The following is a 17,837-nucleotide window of genomic DNA, read 5'->3' as shown; positions in this document are numbered from 1 at the left end:
CAGCTGAGTCAGAAGCTGATTTAGAGAAGCCAAATGAGGAATATGATGCCACCATCTCTTATAGGAAAGGGAATCTTATCTCTTGTCTACGGAACATTTTTGGGATGCCAAAGTTGTCCACGCTGCAAAACTTGCAGCCTTGATCAATGATTCTGTGTCATCCAGACTGGATTACTGTAACTCCCTATTGTTCACCAGCCCTTGCCAGATTTTTAAATTGCTTCCAGAATTTTTCAAGGAATAGAAGGCTGCCAGCATAGTATCCCCAGTGGACAAACACTGGCTCCTGCTGTGATCTGAGCCTTGCAAGTTACATAGCAAGCTTGTACATGCTTTAGGACACCAGGCAGCATACTGTTTGAGGACACCTTGACCGACGCATCAATACCATCATGAAAGAAGCAAAAATGGCCACAAACCCTCTATGATCCTGAGTGAACTTGCATTATGAAAACATTGCTGTGGTCTAAAATTCTCTTTTACCTCTGGAAGACTGTTCCACTGCAGCTATTCTGTGACTGACACTGGCTTATTTCATTATCTTCATCAAGTTGTTGTTGTCGTTAAGAGGTGCATCTTCAGCATTCATGGAAAGCAGTATAATGAAGAAGCTAGACCAGGCTTCCTCAACCTTGGCCCCCCAGATGTTTTGAGACTACAGTTCCCACCATCCCTGATTACTGTTCCTGCTAGCTGGGGATCATGGGAGTTGTAAGCCAAAAACATCTGGAGGGCTGAGGTTGAAAAAGCCTGAGCTAGACACAACTCGTGGGGAGGGAACTCCACAACTTAAGGGTTGCCATAGGGAACACCCATTCCTGTTATCCCACCCTGCCCCCACCCCAATTTTCTGGGGATGGAAGAACTACCAAGTGCTGATCTTAACACCCGGTAGGGTCTGTAGGGAAGGAGGAGATCTTTCACATATTTGGAACCTAAGTCAACTTGGGCTTTAAACACTAACATGAGCACCTTGAATTGGACCTGGAAATAAATGGGCAGTCAATGCAGCTGCTTTAGAACCACAGCCAAGTCATCTCTGTCCAAAAAGGAGCCAGGAAAGAGCACTGCTCTCCTCAGGTGTTGCTTGTGGGTTTCCTGTAGGCATCTGGTTGGACATTGCAAGAACAGGATGCTGGGTTACATAGGCCTTTGGGCTGAGGCAGCAGGGCTCTCCTTACATTCTTAGGAACCCATGTCTTGCCTAAACAAACACAGAGGGAATTTTACCTTTTTTACATACTAATAGTTGCACGTTTTGTATCAAAGTTCAAGTTATACAGGGAGCATATCATCCTGTCAGGGAGATTTTCTCCCAGTTATGAAACCCTCTGTTAGAATTCAGAATGCCATTCATTCTCTGAGCCACAGAGTGTGGGTTTTTTTTGATTATCCATTCAGGTAAGCTCTACAGTTTCCTGTGTTTTTTCTTTCTCCTTGTACTTCTGTGTGTGTGCTAGGAAGTGTTTCTCATCCTGTCATTTCTCTCCTTTCCTCATTTGCAAGTGTTGAAGTAAACAAATCATGTATTTTATTTATTTTATTTTTAACAAGGCCTTTTCTTTCTGTCAAAGTGTCTTGGTGCCTTCTGGAAGCTTATGTTTTTTCTCAACACTCATCAGCCTGCTACTAACATTAATTTGTTTCTATACTGCCCTCCTTCTTTTGGCCATTATATTGGGACATTTCATTTCATCCCCAGTTCCAATGGAGAGACTGCAAAGCAGAGGCAGTTGTCTTCATTGTTGTTGTTTAGTCGTTTAGTCGTGTCCGACTCTTCGTGACCCCATGGACCATAGCACGCCAGGCACTCCTGTCTTCCACTGCCTCCCTCAGTTTGGTCAAACTCATGTTCGTAGCTTCGAGAACACTGTCCAACCATCTCGTCCTCTGTCGTCCCCTTCTCCTAGCGCCCTCCATCTTTCCCAACATCAAGGTCTTTTCCAGGGAGTCTTCTCTTCTCATGAGGTGGCCAAAGTATTGGAGCCTCAGCTTCAGGATCTGTCCTTCCAGTGAGCACTCAGGGCTGATTTCCTTCAGAATTGATAGGTTTGATCTTCTTGCAGTCCATGGGACTCTCAAGAGTCTCCTCCAGCACCATAATTCAAAAGCATCAATTCTTCGGCGAAGAAGCTTAAGACTCCTCAGGGCTCAGAACTGGAAGGTTTTAAAGAGGCCAAGGAGTGTCACCTGACCTGTCCTAGGCTCATGTGACCTGTTTCCCTGCAGGTGGTGCAAACTCCCACCTGGCATATTTCAGTTTAGTTCAAGACTCCTATGGGTTCAAAGCTTGATATGGCTGCTTAAAAACCAAGAAGCCAATCTTGGCAATGGTAGCCACTTTTGCATTTCTATGCCATCTTGCAATGTTTTAGAGCAGGGGTTCCCAACAAAATTTTCTCGAGGACCCCTCATCGAGCCGCTATTGTGACAAGGACCCCCATTAATTCCTAATCCTAAAATAAAAAAGACAGGGTACCTGTGCAGTAACGCACAAATGAAGCCGACGCGCGCAAAGCATCTTGGGGAGGTGAGCGTTAGTAGAATGCGCGCACTGCCTCTTTGCAAAACAGTAGTGTTTGTAAAGCGCCACCTAACGGCATACAGCAGAACTACTGCCTCTATCTAATTCTAGTTTTGCGCTAGACTCTGCTCATGCAGGAAGCGGCCAAAACAAAAAATCTGTTATCATACGAAATATATTTAATATATTTTTTATTCTAATAGCATCTTGCGGATAGGGTCGGAGCTAGGGTTTTTTGCACCCTAGGCGAGATCACCTTCTGCCCCCCCCCCAATTTCCCAGAGTTGTTCACCTTTTTTAGAAAAAATAAAAGTGGAATAAAATAAAAATAAAAATAAAAAAATAAAATATGGGTCCTTACAAAGGAGACTTTGCCATGGAAATACCCTGTTCATAAGGCTTTGAGCCTAAAGGCTTTTAAGGCCTAAAGAGCATCATTCCCGTTCCCAGTCATTTCGGGGAAAGGGGAGGAACAGAAGCAGGTTGGAACGCCGCAAGCATTTCAGCACACCTAGCCAAAATTCAAAGGGATTCTGAATTCAAAACCATGAAACACTTGTTGAGGGTGGTTCTTTTCATCAACCCAACTCTGAAACTTGCCAACATCACTGGTCAGAGGTCACCAATGGCTGGATATTAGCATGCTTTATTTAGTTATTTTGTTAGATGTCTGTCCTACCCAGGGATGCTGAGAATGGGGGAGAGATTTAAAACACACACACACACACAGAGAGAGAGAGAGAGAGAGAGATAAAAGAAACCAATACTTTGTTCTCTTGTGCACAGTTTTTTCAGACCTGCTGTAAAATGTAACTAGCAGGACTCCTAAGGACCTAAAATGCCATATTAATGAAAGGCAAATTCACTGCAAATTTGTGCATTTTTTTTTGTTTATCATCATCATCACTTTTAATTTGTATACCGCCTTTCTATCATACAATACTCAAAGCGGTTTACAAGCTGAAGAAACAGAATCTAATGAAATACAAAACAACCTTATAACAATCTAATGCAATACAAAAATATGATAATAAAACATAGCTTTAAAATAAGCAATCAAATAATGTAACGTTCAACAATCATTACAACAATCATTACAATAGTATAGAATAATATCAGCATATGAAAATTAAACAGAAACCCACTCTTAACATTTACAATAAATAATTTCAAAACAATAATCAATAAAACAACAGCAAGCCACAGTGCATAAAACAATACCATACAAATTGAAAAATAGAGACTGGAGGGGGCGAGGCAAGGCAGGTGGAAAGAGGCCTTGCCTGATGGAGTCTCTCCCCTCACAGTTCTTCCCCCAGGCACAGCTTCCTTATGAGGAGTCCCAGGGCCGGAGGGGATGGGGCAAGGCAGGTGGAAAGAGGCCTTGCCTGATGGAGTCTCTCCCCTCACAGTTCTTCCCCCAGGCACAGCTTCCTTATGAGGAGTCCCAGGGCTGGAGGGGATGGGGCAAGGCAGGTGGAAAGAGGCCTTGCCTGATGGAGTCTCTCCCCTCCGTTGCTAACATGGTTCTAGTGGCTATAGAAGGGGGGGAATTAACTAAAGATAGATAGATATGAATGGGAGACCACCAGGAGTCCCATTTAAAAGTGGAGTCTAGATCAATATCTTTATTAAAAAAACAGTTTAGGTGTTGAAGAGAAATGTAAGCATTTGAGGAAATGTTAACATTTCATTTTCAGCCGCTGGCCACTGTTGAAAACTGTGTGCTGGGCTAAATGAGCCTTTGGTCTGATCTTGGGGAAGGGTGATAATCAGCTCAGTCACACAGGGTTTCCCAAACTTGGGTCTCCAGCTGTTTTGGGACTACAACTCCCATCATCCCTAGCTGGCAGAACCAGTTGTCAGGGATAATGGGAACTGTAGTCCAAAAACAGCTGGAGACCCAAGTTTTGGAAACCCTGGTAGAAGACAAGCTGTCCCCAGGATATTCCTGGTTCAAGCCCCAATGGCATCTGCCTGAAACCCTGGGGAGCCTCTGCCAGTCCTTGTAGGTAGGCAATACTGAACTGGATGGCGCAACGGTCCCGATTCAGTGCAAGGCACCTTCCCATATTCCTATTTAATTTGAAACTGCGCCAGATCAGCAATAAGGTAAAAGGTAAGCACCAGGAAAACACGGAAAAACCAACAGCAAAAACGTCATGAACACCAGTAGTAGTTTTGTTTTGTTTTTACATGGCGCCCAAACAGCTACCCATAGCTGCCAAGTTATCCCTTTTTTTAAGGGAAATTCCCTTATGCTGAATAGGCTTCCTCGCGAGAAAAGGAAAAACTTGGCAGCTATGCAGCTACCCAAACCGGGTATTCCAGAGAAATCCCTTTATTTTATTTTTTTAAAAAGATGTAATATTCTATCAGCAATATGCCTCTCCGGTCTCCCTTTTTTATATGATGCTCTTTTGTGGAAAGCTCTGAGGGCGCAGGCCCGCCGCTGACTGAGGGCTGCCCTCTATGTAGCAGGCCCCAACGGGCGCCCTCAGCCATCGCTCCGGCCGCCGTGACCGAAGAGCAGAGCTCCTGCAAGCGAGCCGGGTCGGCAGTTGCGCCTGCGCACTCGCTCGCTTACCCTCCTGAGGCGGCGGCAGCAGTAGCGGTTGCTGTTTTGCCGAGGCGTCTGCAGGGACGCGGGTGGGAGACGGGGCTCCCCGAGGAGTTTGCGGACAGTCAGCGCGGAGGCCGTGGCTCCTAGCGCCGCCCCGCATACGAAGCCGCCGAAGAAGCGGCTCTGGGCAAGGCGGGCGCCCAGCGACCTGGCCATGATAGCGGGCCTGAGGGAGGGAAAGGAGCCTTTCCGCCTCCGCCTGTGCCTCAGTCAGCTTCTCTTTGCTCCGCCTCATGAGGGGAGGAAAAAGCGCGCGAAAGCCAAGCTTGCCAACGGGTGCTGCCGCCCTGAAGCAGGGCAAAAACCTGCTATCCTCACTTGTACAAAGCCGCGGGGAGCACTGGGCGGCGGGTGGTGGGCAGGCTGGCCAGCGCCCCTCCATTCTGGCTCCGCCAAGTTGCGGACCCCTCTGGCATAGCTCGCGGACCCCTGGGGGTCCACGGACCACCTGTTGGGAAACACTGTTTTAGAGTTCAAAGCAGCCCTGAGAGAGGGATATTTTCTTCAACAGGGCTGAGCAATGTGAGGATATATCAAGTTTTGCAGTTCAATTCATTGCATGCTTATTCAGAAGTAATCTCCAATGTGGCTTACTCCCAGGTAATTGTGCATATGATGTCAGCCTTGGCTTTAGTGCAAATTACTGCCTCTGCTTTGCACAGAGTTCACCACTGCTCTTTTGAAAATTGATCTAAAATGGCATTTATATCTTACCCTTCCTCCAAGGAGATCAAGGTGATGTACATTGTTCTTCCCCACCCCCACCCTCCATTTAGCTTTACACTTGTTCTGTTTTGAGCAATAACCCTGACACAGTACCAAGAGGACGTTCTGGTAGTACCCTGGACAGCTCTGTGCAGAGCTCAAGCTGGAGGCTCCACAAGAGCAGAGCTTTGGTGTTGTTTCAGCAACAGTCCTTAAACTGAGCCTTAACTAGGAGTTGCAGCTCTATCTCTATAGTAAGCTCCACCTTCCATGAGAAGAGCCCAGACTTCTTTAGTGGTCCTTGACTTCTAACAGGGTGAGAAAGACTGTGGTTTCACACTAGGACAGCCTGCCCCAATCTGGTGCCCATCATATGTTTTGGACTACAACGCCCATCAGGTCTAGCCAGCATGGCCAGTGGTCAGGGATGATGAGATTTGTAGTCCAACAACAACTGGCAAGCACAAGGTTGATAGTAGGGCTTCTTGTGGCTTCTTCACCTTCATTCCCATGGCTCTGAGCCTTCTTCGCTTGGTGGTTCCCCAGCTGGTTCCTCCCACCATTCCTTTGCATCCAACCAGTTCATGACATCAGGCTTCAGAGGTACTTGCACAATGGACTCCTCCAAGTGCATAGGATAGAGACTCCATGTTCCATACCTTCCAACTTCTGATAAAGGGCAGTTGGATGCACAAGGAATTAATGGAACAGCAGTGAGCCAGTTTGGCATATTTGACATATTTTTTTGCAGGATGGTGGGGAACTGAACCAACCCATATTGCCTAAGGCACTACAAACAGTGATTATATCACATGCAGTATCCCAATGAGCAGAAAACTGAGCACCAGCCTGCTAGAGTTCAGGATGCCAACTTGATGTACACCCAATCCCTACTGAATGAATTTCATTAACTGGTTGACTCACATATGGGATTTGGGGTTTCAGTTATATTTGTTCATCTTTTGATTTTGATTTTGCAAAATGTTACATATGCATCCATATGCTTTGCTGTCCTCGTCACACAACTGATAAACCATTCATCAAATCAGTGCATAGACCTGATGCAACCCAATTCTAAGCATATTTGCTCAGAGGTAAGGCATAAATGTGTCCAGTGAGACTTACTCTCAAACGAAGAAGTGTAAGACTTTGTGGTGCTTCAGGACTGCAACAGCAGATTAGAGTGTTGGGTGCTCCTGTACAGGGTGCCAGTCAGCAATGCTGTCTTCCTGGACAGTCCATTGCAAGGATTGCTGTCAGGGCAGGATTTTGAGGCAGAGGTCCAGGGCACCACTCAGCAGAATGAGCAGAGGGATCCCCAGTCACAGCAGGGTTGGTTTTGTTTTTGTTTTTTTGTTTGTTTTGAGAAGGGAGCAATGATCACCCTAATTCAACCACAGAGACGTTTCCAACTATCTCCTAACCATTAGCTCTTATCAACCATTATGGACCATTAAAGACCCTGATGTTGGGAAAGATTGAGGGCACAAGGAGAAGGGGACGACAGAGGATGAGATGGTTGGACAGTGTTCTTGAAGCTACCAACATGAGTTTGACCAAACTGTGGGAGGCAGTGCAAGACAGGAGTGACCGGCGTGCTATGGTCCATGGGTCAGACTAAACGACTAAACAACAAACAACAACAAAACAACAATACTGTATACTTAACCACTCTAACAACTTGTTATCTCAAACAGAACACTGTAACTCTCTCCTTCCCTGTTAACTGATATCATTTGCAAAAATTAAGAAAGAAGGTAAATAAACCCTTGGCTGATCTTCGTGCATGCTGACTTCCATAGAGAAGACAGCACATTTTCTGGGTGAAGATTATACGTGAAGCTCACACCTTTTGCACAGTGACAAGAGTAATTATACTCAAAATATCATGGCAGAAATGAAGTGAATGGAAGGCAAATTAATTAACTGAACCCTGGCTGAGTAGTTAAATACTGGAAATAATAAATGATCTGGAACGTGAGAGAAAATGAATGAGATCATTGGAAACGTGGATCTGCATTCCATGATACAGTGACATTTCAATACCACCTTCCAAATACTTGTTTATGTGCCTATGTTCTACAAATCAGAGCACAATGGAAGACTCAGAGAAACAATAGAAGAATGTTTATTGAGTTAAAATGAATTATTAGAGAATATGCTGTACTTAATACTAAGGTCAGAACCAAGAGAAGAGACAGAAGGTTCAGCAAGTGGTAGCCTCCACATTCTGTTGGACTCCAGCTCTCATCAGCCCCACCCAGTATGTCCAAGTGGTCAGGGATGTAGCACCTTAAAGACCAACTAAGTTTTTATTTTGGTATGAGCTTTCGTGTGCATACACACTTCTTCAGATATGAAAGCTCTTACGGAAGCCATGAGAATGAAGAAGAAGTGTGCATGCACACGAAAGCTCATACCAAAATAAAAACTTAGTTGGTCTTTAAGGTGCTACTGAAGGAATTTTTTTATTTTGCTTCGACTCAGACCAACACGGCTACCTACCTGTAACTGGTCAGGAATGGTGAGAGCTGTAGACCCCAACAACAGCTGGAGGGCAGAGCAAGGTTGGAGAGACTCCTCCACAATACATGACAATCCATTTCATGACTTCCATGACTTAGGGCAGGGGTCAGCAACCTTTTTCAGCCATGGGCTGGTCCACCGTCCCTCAGACCATGTGGTGGGCCAGACTATTTTTTATTGGGGGGGTGGGGGCGAACGAATTCCTATGCCCCTCAAATAACCCAGAGATGCATTTTAAATAAAAGCACACATTCTACTTATGTAAAAACACGCTGATTCCTGGACCGTCCGCAGGCCGGATTGAGAAGGCAATTGGGCCTTAGGTTGCCTACCCCTGACTTAGAGCAAGCCCTGATCTCGCCAAGGATTGTTGACTGGGTTCAGTTCAACCTCTGAGTCACCTCTCAGATGAATAGATATTTTGAAAGAGCAGCACAAGGGGAAGCTGCACTGAGGAAGGAGCTGGGGCTTGACAGTAACTCAAGCCTTATTGAATGAAAGAAGAAGAAGCAGGATAGAAAGCATTGTAGATGGTATCTCATTAGCCCAGGGACAGGGAACCTATGGTTTTGCAGGTGCAGCTGGACTTTGCAACTCCCATCAGTCCCAGCCAGCATAGCTATAGGTTCCCTAACCATGCATTAAGAAAGAATAGCCATTTTTCAGGTGTTGAAATTGGTACAATAGAGCAAAATATTCATTGCTGTACAGGCTTACCCCAACGTCAGCCTGGTCACATTGTTTCTGCAGGTTTTTCTAATGCTTAAAAAATAAGATTCCCTTACTGAGGTTGAACAGAGGCACAATGAATTGCTGTGTACATCAAGAGTAACAATAGTTCTTCTCCCATGAACTTTCAACTCTGTTGAAAACTTTTTCTGCCTCTAGCCTTTCCAGCTTGTCTAATCATAAGTTGAAAAGGAATCGCTCCGGTTAAAAAAATGAGACCAATAAACCATTGTTACCTGCAGTGATACTGAGCCAGGCATCACTTGGCAATGTATTATTCGCCTGAATGCTGCAATATTATATTTCTCCCTCATCTATTGTTGTTTGCAAAGTCACTGTAGATTTTGGAAGCAAGCCAGAAATGTTTTGCGGACTTGCTTCATCCACAGGCATCAGAAAATTAACCAGAAGGTAGATCAATAACTAGAATTATTTCTCATCTTTAAAAATAGATTACAGAGAGTGACGGGGAGGAGAGGGAGGGAGGGAAAACAAAGCTTTTAATAGCAGCAGAACTTGTATATGGCAGTTACAAAAGAGGGGAGCCTTCATTCATCTGTGTTATGTTACCCATATCCGTTATCAAAGCAGGTTTGCACTGCAGATTCTCCTAGTAATAGAATCTCACTCTTCTGAAAGATGATGCAGTGAATGGAACTGACAGGGCCTGTCTGTTATGTGTTCTGGATGATTGCTTATAATTGGGACTGTGGCTTCTTGATGCTACATTTGTTCCCTGAAGCTTCAGTTACAAGCCTTAAGTAAAGTGTACAATCTGTTGATTTGGAAAAATGGCAGCAAATGGGGGTTAGAAGGTGTAACGCAGGGATCAGCAAACTTTTTCAGCAGGGGGCCGGTCCACTGTCCCTCAGACCTTGTGTGGGGCCGGACTATATTTTTAAAAATATATGAACGAATTTCTATGCCCCACAAATAACCCAGAGATGCATTTTAAACAAAAGGACACATTCTACTCATGTAAAAACACCAGGCAGACCCCACAAATAATCCAGAGATGCATTTGAAATAAAAGGACACATTCTACTCATGTGAAAACATGCTGATTCCCGGACCGTCCACGGGCCGGATTTAGAAGGCGATTGGGCCGCATCCGGCCCCCGGGCCTTAGTTTGGGGACCCTGGTGTAACGGTATTGTTCCTTGTAACATTTTCTGAGCAAGAGGGGAAACGCTTGCCCAAATATTTTCATTAGGCAAGAGAAGGTCACGTGTTCAGAAAGCCTGTTGAAGATTTTGGGGCGGGTTGTTGTTTTCTGCCCTCTACTAGGGTCACTACCATGTGTCCTACTTTACAGTCCTCTTTTCTTGAAAGACAGTCAAAGGACAGCCGTCTGTCTGAAGGTGTCCTCTGTCCAGTCCAAGTCTGCTTTGAAGGTAAAGAACCATAAAAAGATCACAGCTTCAAAAGTCAGCAGAATATGTGTGGTATTTCTACACATAATTTTCTCAAATGTGTTAGAAAGGATGAACAATTCCTTCTACGGTAGCTGATTCTAAACAGCAGCAGAACAAATGTGGGTGTCTCCCATAATGCTAGGTAGATATTTCTTAGCCAATTTTAATGAAAATATATAGAGAGCTGCATATTCGCAAGCTTTATGCTGACTAAAGCATGGAAATGTAGAAGGAAGTCTGTGCTCGGAATTTGTGAATTCATGAGGTCTGTGTGGGTACCTAAGGGAAGTGGGTCTAACTCTCTTTCATGTCTACAAGGCAGCTTTTTCTGACACAACCTTTTCATTCTTTCTCCACAGCACTATCTTCATTTAGATTTGTTAAAATAGTTTTTAATTTAATTGTTAAACCAGTGTCATGTGCAGTCTCTTGCTGCTTACAGGGAAATCTCCTGCTTGCCTGCAATAGAATTGGCAATATGAGCATCCTAGTGCAGTTGTAATGAAAGTTTTTCCAGGAATAAAGCCTTAATTCCCCCTTTGTGGATGAAGTGACTGATTCAAATGAGAGCAGCCTCTAAAAAAAGGGACAGTGAAGTAGAAGCAGGGCATAATTTTACTGTCCCTGTTTTTGTGCCTTAAATCAGTGTTTCTCAACCTTTTTTGGGCCAAGGCACACTTGTTCCATGAAAAAAATCACGAGGCACACCACCATTAAAAAAGTTAAAAAAATTAACTCTGTGCCGCCCTATATTGACTATATAATTATGACTGTAAGAAACACTTGCCAATTGCTGTGTTGGTTGCAATCTCCTGTAATAAGGCTTCACAAGCCGCTGATTTCTCTGCCAGCACAATCCTTTGCTCAGCAAGTTTCAGGTTGAGCTCATCCAGCCAGCTTCTTTAAGTTTGTCTAAAACCACCCTCCCGTGGTGGTGGCTGTTGAGAGCTGCGCTCGCCCCACGTCGTGACCCAGCCGGCTTCCTTTCCGGCGGGTCAGTGTTGCTTATTGGCGGCCGCCAGGCACGTGACAACGCAAATCGCCCTTCTCGTCGCCGCACGTCGCGGCACACCAGCCAGCGTCCCCCGGCACACTTAAATTACCCCCATTGCTTCACCTTCTTGGTAGGAAAAGCTTGCCTGAATTTCTATGTGTTAGGCTGTTGCTGGCTGCAAAAAAAAAAAAAATAGCAACCTTGGGTGGAGGTGGAGGGGTGTGTGTGTGTGTGTGTGTGCGTGTGTGTTCCTTCCCTTCTCCTAAGCACAGTTATAATCACAGCTTGTTCTACATTAACAACGTTTAGGGGGTGAACACATGGCTTGAGATTGTTAGCATCAGTTGCTACAGAGTGGGCTGTCACGGTGCATTACTTACTATCTCTGTTTTATCCCTTTCAACTGAGTTGACATATTGAGAAAATGGGCTAAGTGTACAGGAAGAAAGTGGCATATGGTTTCACCTCCGTCTCACCCAACCTGCCACCCAAGTGACTGTGCTACCACAAAGCTGTTGCTGCATGTGACAGATGAACCATGGCAGATTTAAGACTGGTACCCACGTACCTGGGGCTAAACCTCATTGAATGCAGTGGGAATCACTTCTCGTAGGCATGCATATAATTTCACTGCCCCATCCGTATAATCTGCAAGCCTCTTGAAACAGCACAGTTTGCCCTTTCAATGCAAAAACATTATGCCTGCCACATGGATAGCTCAGATGGTTGCAGCATGGTGTTGATAATGCCAGGGTTGTAGGTTTGATTCCCGTATGGGATAGCTGCATATTCCTGCATTGCAGGGGGTTAGACAACAAATTCACACTAAAATGCTAGGAATTTTTCTTGGGGGGGAGGGGGATATCACAAATTACTGCACAAATGTGGAGAAATGAATCTATGACTCGAATAATGTGAAATCGAGAGAACCAAAACCGACACACCCTCCCATCCCTACTCCTAACACAACATATCTTGCTGCATTGTAATCAGCATCATGGAAGCCAGAAGGAAAAGTGTTTGTAAGTTTGTGGCGATAATGCAGGTAAGGGGTTGTCCGCTGCTAAAAGTGGAGTGGTCAAAAGGGCTCTTTGGGCACACAAAACCCCTTGGAAATAAACCGTAAAGCAGGGTGGATAAAAATCAATGATTTTTTTTAAAAAAAAATAAAAAACGGATTTTTTTGATTTAAATCGGATTTTTTTGATTTAAATCGATTTTTTTGATTTATATCGGAATTTTTTAAATAAAATGCTTTTTGAGGAAAATATATTACCACCCAAAGGTTATTCCATCATGAAATAAAGATTAGTTTTTTAATTATGTAGAATAAGGTTGTATATGTTTAATTTTTTGGATAAATAAATTCCATTAATCCATTCACAATGTCATGCTCTTCCAGAGGTTTTTGTAAGATTATTGGGCAGTTTCTCTGCCTACAAGATATTATCACAGATGCTTGGTTTACTTTTGCAGTTCTCAAAACTGAATTTGACTCAACAGAGATCACATGCCTCTTCTTCACAGCAAAAATGTTATAACATGAACAGAGTTGAGAAAAAGACCTTAATTCTATTGCTCTACAAACCTATGAATACAGAAACAACCCCTTCAGTGCTAACTTTCAAGAAGTTCAGTGAATAGAATAGAAATAATATTTTTCTGATTGGAGTGGACAGTATTTAGGTTTTTCATGTGTAGGCTGGGCTGACAGTCTAAGTTTCTTAAAATATATATATATTGTTTTTGTTTAGCCAAATTAGTTAACAAACATGGATGTTTGTTTAAGCAAATAACATATGCTGTAATGGTTACAGGTAGGTAGCCGTGTTGGTCTGGGTCGAAGTAAAATAAAAAAATTCCTTCAGTAGCACCTTAAAGACCAACTAAGTTTTTATTTTGGTATAAGCTTTGTTTTATTTTGGTATAAGCTTCTAGTTTGGTATAAGAAGTGTGCATGCACACGAAAGCTTATACCAAAATAAAAACTTAGTTGGTCTTTAAGGTGCTACTGAAGGAATTTTTTTATTTTAATATGCTGTAATGTTATTGTTTCAGTTGAATAAATCTATTTAAATTGTTATTATTAAGGTAATGATTATTTTTCTCCTTCCTAAGTACAACAGTAAAGTTGTCCAAATATGAAAGATTAACCTATTAAACTGGGGATGAAAAACTAATATGAAAAGTTATTCTAAAAATCTTCATCTACTTGCATATTAAAGTTATACCAGCAAGAATTAGTCTTTATGTAGAAAACTACAGTATGATTTAAATCAAGCCTTACTGACTAGTGATTTAAATCAGTTTGATTTAAATCAAATCCACCCTGCCGTAAAGTAATATTTTGGATACTGGCTCTTGTAAAATTTGATCCCAGGTATCAATGCAACTGAAATTCTTACTTCTCCCTTTTCTTTTCTTTTTATCTACAGGGAACCTCAAAATTTGTATCCTCCCGAAGTTAGCAATACAAAGCTTCAATATGCAGGGTGGGGACCCAAAGGCCAACAGCTGGTAAGGAAACCTTTTGCAAGTGGCTGTTTCGTTACAAATTCATTTGCACCAATGTGAACTGCAGCTGTCAAGCAGGTAGTTGGGTATCTGCACACAGTACATCATGTAAAATGAGAAGCAGCACTGAGGTGTGGTTTAACCTGGCCCTGCTTCTCCAGTTGTAAAATGGGAGTCATGGAGCTGTTTGTGAAGTTTATCAAGAACGGTGTGGGGCAAACAAACCTTTTGGGCTGCAGGAGCATTTACATGATGAAAAATAATGCACGCATATAAAAATTGCTCTGCTAGATAAAATCAGAGGTCTGCGTAGTCCCAGCAGCAGCCAGACAGATGCTTCTGGGAAGCCCGACAAATAAGCCCACAAAGGCAAGAGCCTTCTCTGTAGTTTGTCCTCCAGTAACGAGTATTCAGAGATAGAGTGCCTCTGAAACTAGAGGTTCAGGGATAATGAAAATAACATACAGTATTTTGCATTACAGTAAACAAATTAAAGCACATACTATTTCTATGCATTCCAGAGTCCACAGCGGGACAATACCTTAATATGAGGCAACCAAAATGTCAGAAAAGTGAGCAAGGTTTTTAGTTCACTGTTGCTCGCTATTTTGTGCCATTTGTGGTTTGTTCTAATAAAAGGAACCTGCTTCAGACTGAGGCAGGACCATCCCTCCGCCTAGCTCAGTATTGTCTGCACTGACTGGCAGAGGCTCTCCAGGGTTTCAGGCTGGCTTCTCTCCCAGCCGTACCTGGAGATGCCGGGAACTGAATTTGGGTCCTTCTGCATGTGAAGCACATGCTCTCCCATTAAGCTATATCCCGTCCCCAAAGTAGGTATTGCACAACTCCGAATTCCAGGGGCTTTCTCGTGGAGTAGCATGGCTTCCTCATCTTGTTACCTGCCTTGAAAAATTCCGAAACAGACCCTCTTCCTTCAGACCAAGCAAGCAGTTTCACCGCTGATAGAACCATGGGGGGGGGAGTCTCTGTCTTGCACAGGAGGTGGGGATGGAGGGGAGAGAGAGGGAGAAGGAAATGCTGATGGCTCAGTCTGATCATTTGAGGATGCTCCATGATGATGACAGTCTAGTGCATTGAGTTTCCCCACAGCTCTTGTCAGTTTTCTTTTGCTCTTCAAGATCATTGGATTAACACCGTGCCACGTGACGCAGCTGTGCATAAAATAAAGCACTCCTGCAATAACTAGAGGCTGCCTTCGGGAGCTCTTGAAGGAGTTAGGAGGGAGAAAATGATTTACTACTATTATTCGGTACTTTAGTTTGTTTGTTTGTTTTTGCTTTCTACGAACAGAGTGCATCTGCGGTTGAGACTGGGTGATTAAATTATGTACATTTCTGTTTTCAGTCTTGTGCATTAGTTGGGCATGCAGTAAGTCCTATCTGGGTCCCTCCTCCACCAGCAGTTCAGATGGAAACAACTGTAGAGGCTATAAGCTGCAATAAGCTCTGTAGGGAGAGTGTTCTCCTTTTATTTGGCACAGTACTGTACCTGCTTTGGGGAGGAATAAGCCTCAATTTTCAATTTGGTGCTTAGGGCAGGCAATAGCATGAAACACCTTGGATGTAGACAGCTCATCAACCAATGTTGCATGTATCCCCTTCTGTCCTAACTGATTGCTGTGAAAGCAGCAGGTGCTGCCAGTGTTTACCTAAGGCACTGACATACAAATAGTTTGCGTTCAGTGAAAAATTTCAATCTTTCCTTGCCTGCCTTGGAAACGGTGGGTGTTCTGGAAGATTCTGAGATATTACTCATTGTCCAGGCCTTTTGAGAATGTACCCTGTAACACAGCCAATGCTCACTTGTGGCTCCATATTGCACACCTAGTGGTGCAGCAATAAAACTGCTAGCACATTTGCAAAGCTAAGCAGGGTCTGGTATGCTTTCGGATTGGATGGGGAACCACCTTTTGAGATTCCTGGAAGTTGGACTAGATAACTCTCAGGGTCCCTTCCAACTCTTCTGGAAGCCAGCATGGTGTAGTGGTTAAGAGCGGTAGACTCATAATCTGGGGAACTGGGTTCGCGTCCCCGTTCCTCCACATGCAGCTGCTGGGTGACCTTGGGCTAGTCACACTTCTTTGAAGTCTCTCAGCCCCACTCACCTCACAGAGTGTTTGCTGTGGGGGAGGAAGGGAAAAGGAGATTGTTAGCCGCTTTGAGACTCCTTCGGGTAGTGATAAAGCGGGATATCAAATCCAAACTCTTCTTCTTCTCTTCTTCTGTGATTCTGTGATCATGCTTGCATATTGCACCATTGGTAATTGTGAACAAGTCTACTTCCAGGAAAGTTTATTCCCTGTAGCTGAGCTTCAGACCTCACCTGGAATACTGTGTCCAGTTCTGGGCACAACAGTTCAAGAAGGATACTGACAAGATGGAACGTGTCCAGAAGAGGGCAACCAAAATGATCAAAGGCCTGGAAACGATGCCTTATGAGGAACAGCTTGGGGAGCTGGGTATGTTTAGCCTGGAGAAGAGAAGGTTAAGGGGTGATATGATAGCCATATTCAAATATATAAAAGGATGTCATATAGAAGAGGGTGTTTTCTGCTGCTCCAGAGAAGCGGACACAGAGCAATGGATTCGAGCTACAAGAAAGAAGATCCCACCTAAACATTAGAAAGAATTTCCTGACAGTAAGAGCTGTTTGACCGTGGAATTTGCTGCCAAGGAGTGTGGTGGAGTCTCCTTCTTTGGAGGTATTTAAGCGAAGGCTTGACAGCCATCTGTCAGGAATGCTTTGATGGTGTTTCCTGCTTGGCAGGGGGTTGGACTGGATGGCCCTTGTGGTCTTTTCCAACTCTATGATTCTATGATTCTCATAGACAAATCCCTAATTAGGCATGGTAGGGATTCAATTAAGTTTGCAAATAAAAGTGAACCTACCAAATCCATCTTTTTCCAAAACAATACACCAATTGAAACACAGTCATCCTTTGAAATTTGCACTCAGTTTGCAGTGCAGCTCTCAAGTCAAGCTATATGGAGAAGGCGGAAGGAGAGTGTGACAACAATTAACATTCACACTTCTAAGAATTTGCGGTATATTTCTCCACCCAGGCAATGTGTTGTTTGCATAACAATGTACAATGTATAATGTTATTAAAAACAATATACAAAAGTGTGTTATATCAAGAGATACTTTGCTATGCAAAAACTGTATATTGGGCAAAATTGCATACAGACATGTGTACATTGGAGAAATTTGTTCTAAAACAGGGTTTCCCAAACTTGGGTCTCCAGCAGTTTTGGAACTACAGTTCCCATCATCCTAGGGATGAAGGGAGTTTAGTCCAAAAAACAGCTGGAGACCCAAGTTTGGGAAACCCTGCTCTAAAATGTTTGTGCATTTTCATGAGGACTTTTATTTTAAAGACCGATTGAAAACTTCCGTGGATATGTAGACAACTGAATTTAAGATTAGAGGAATGAGAAACTGAGAGTTACCAACAATGACAGATTTGGTCATCCCTAATTGTTGCTGAATGAACACCTGCTAAGGGCTAAAGAGCTGCGTTCTCAACCAAGTCACAGCAGCTGCCTTCCCCCCAGGTACATCCAACCCCTGCCTATTTTTATGGGCATCAGCATTCCAAAGACAGAGACGGATATCTCTTCCATGGTGCTGCTGTCCTTTAAAGTGAAAATTTATGGGATAGCTCGCGGCACCATCTACACACAAAGCATGTGCTCTGCCACTGAACTGCTAGAGGCACGGACTCTTACGTCTGGACTGCAAGGCGGCAGCTGCACTTCTGACACTTCTCATTCATTATATTTTTCA

The 17,837-nt window shown here is 43.7% G+C and overlaps 1 protein-coding gene across 2 annotated transcripts in view; it reads left to right on the top strand.

Moving 5' to 3' along the window:
- DPP6 (dipeptidyl peptidase like 6) overlaps positions 1–17,837 on the top strand; it is a 508,150-nt gene that overhangs the window by 416,396 nt on the left and 73,917 nt on the right. For both annotated transcript variants that reach the window (XM_060280914.1, XM_035129463.2), the window contains exon 7: positions 13,952–14,033. In XM_060280914.1, the coding sequence (XP_060136897.1) occupies positions 13,952–14,033 (82 nt within the window). The remainder of the gene's footprint in view (positions 1–13,951; positions 14,034–17,837) is intronic.

The sequence above is a fragment of the Zootoca vivipara genome, chromosome 12 (genome assembly GCF_963506605.1).
Source record: "Zootoca vivipara chromosome 12, rZooViv1.1, whole genome shotgun sequence".
In the NCBI taxonomy this organism is placed as follows: Eukaryota; Metazoa; Chordata; class Lepidosauria; order Squamata; family Lacertidae; genus Zootoca; species Zootoca vivipara.
Note: the sequence above shows the minus strand (reverse complement) of the source record. Positions and strands in the feature narration are given on the sequence as shown.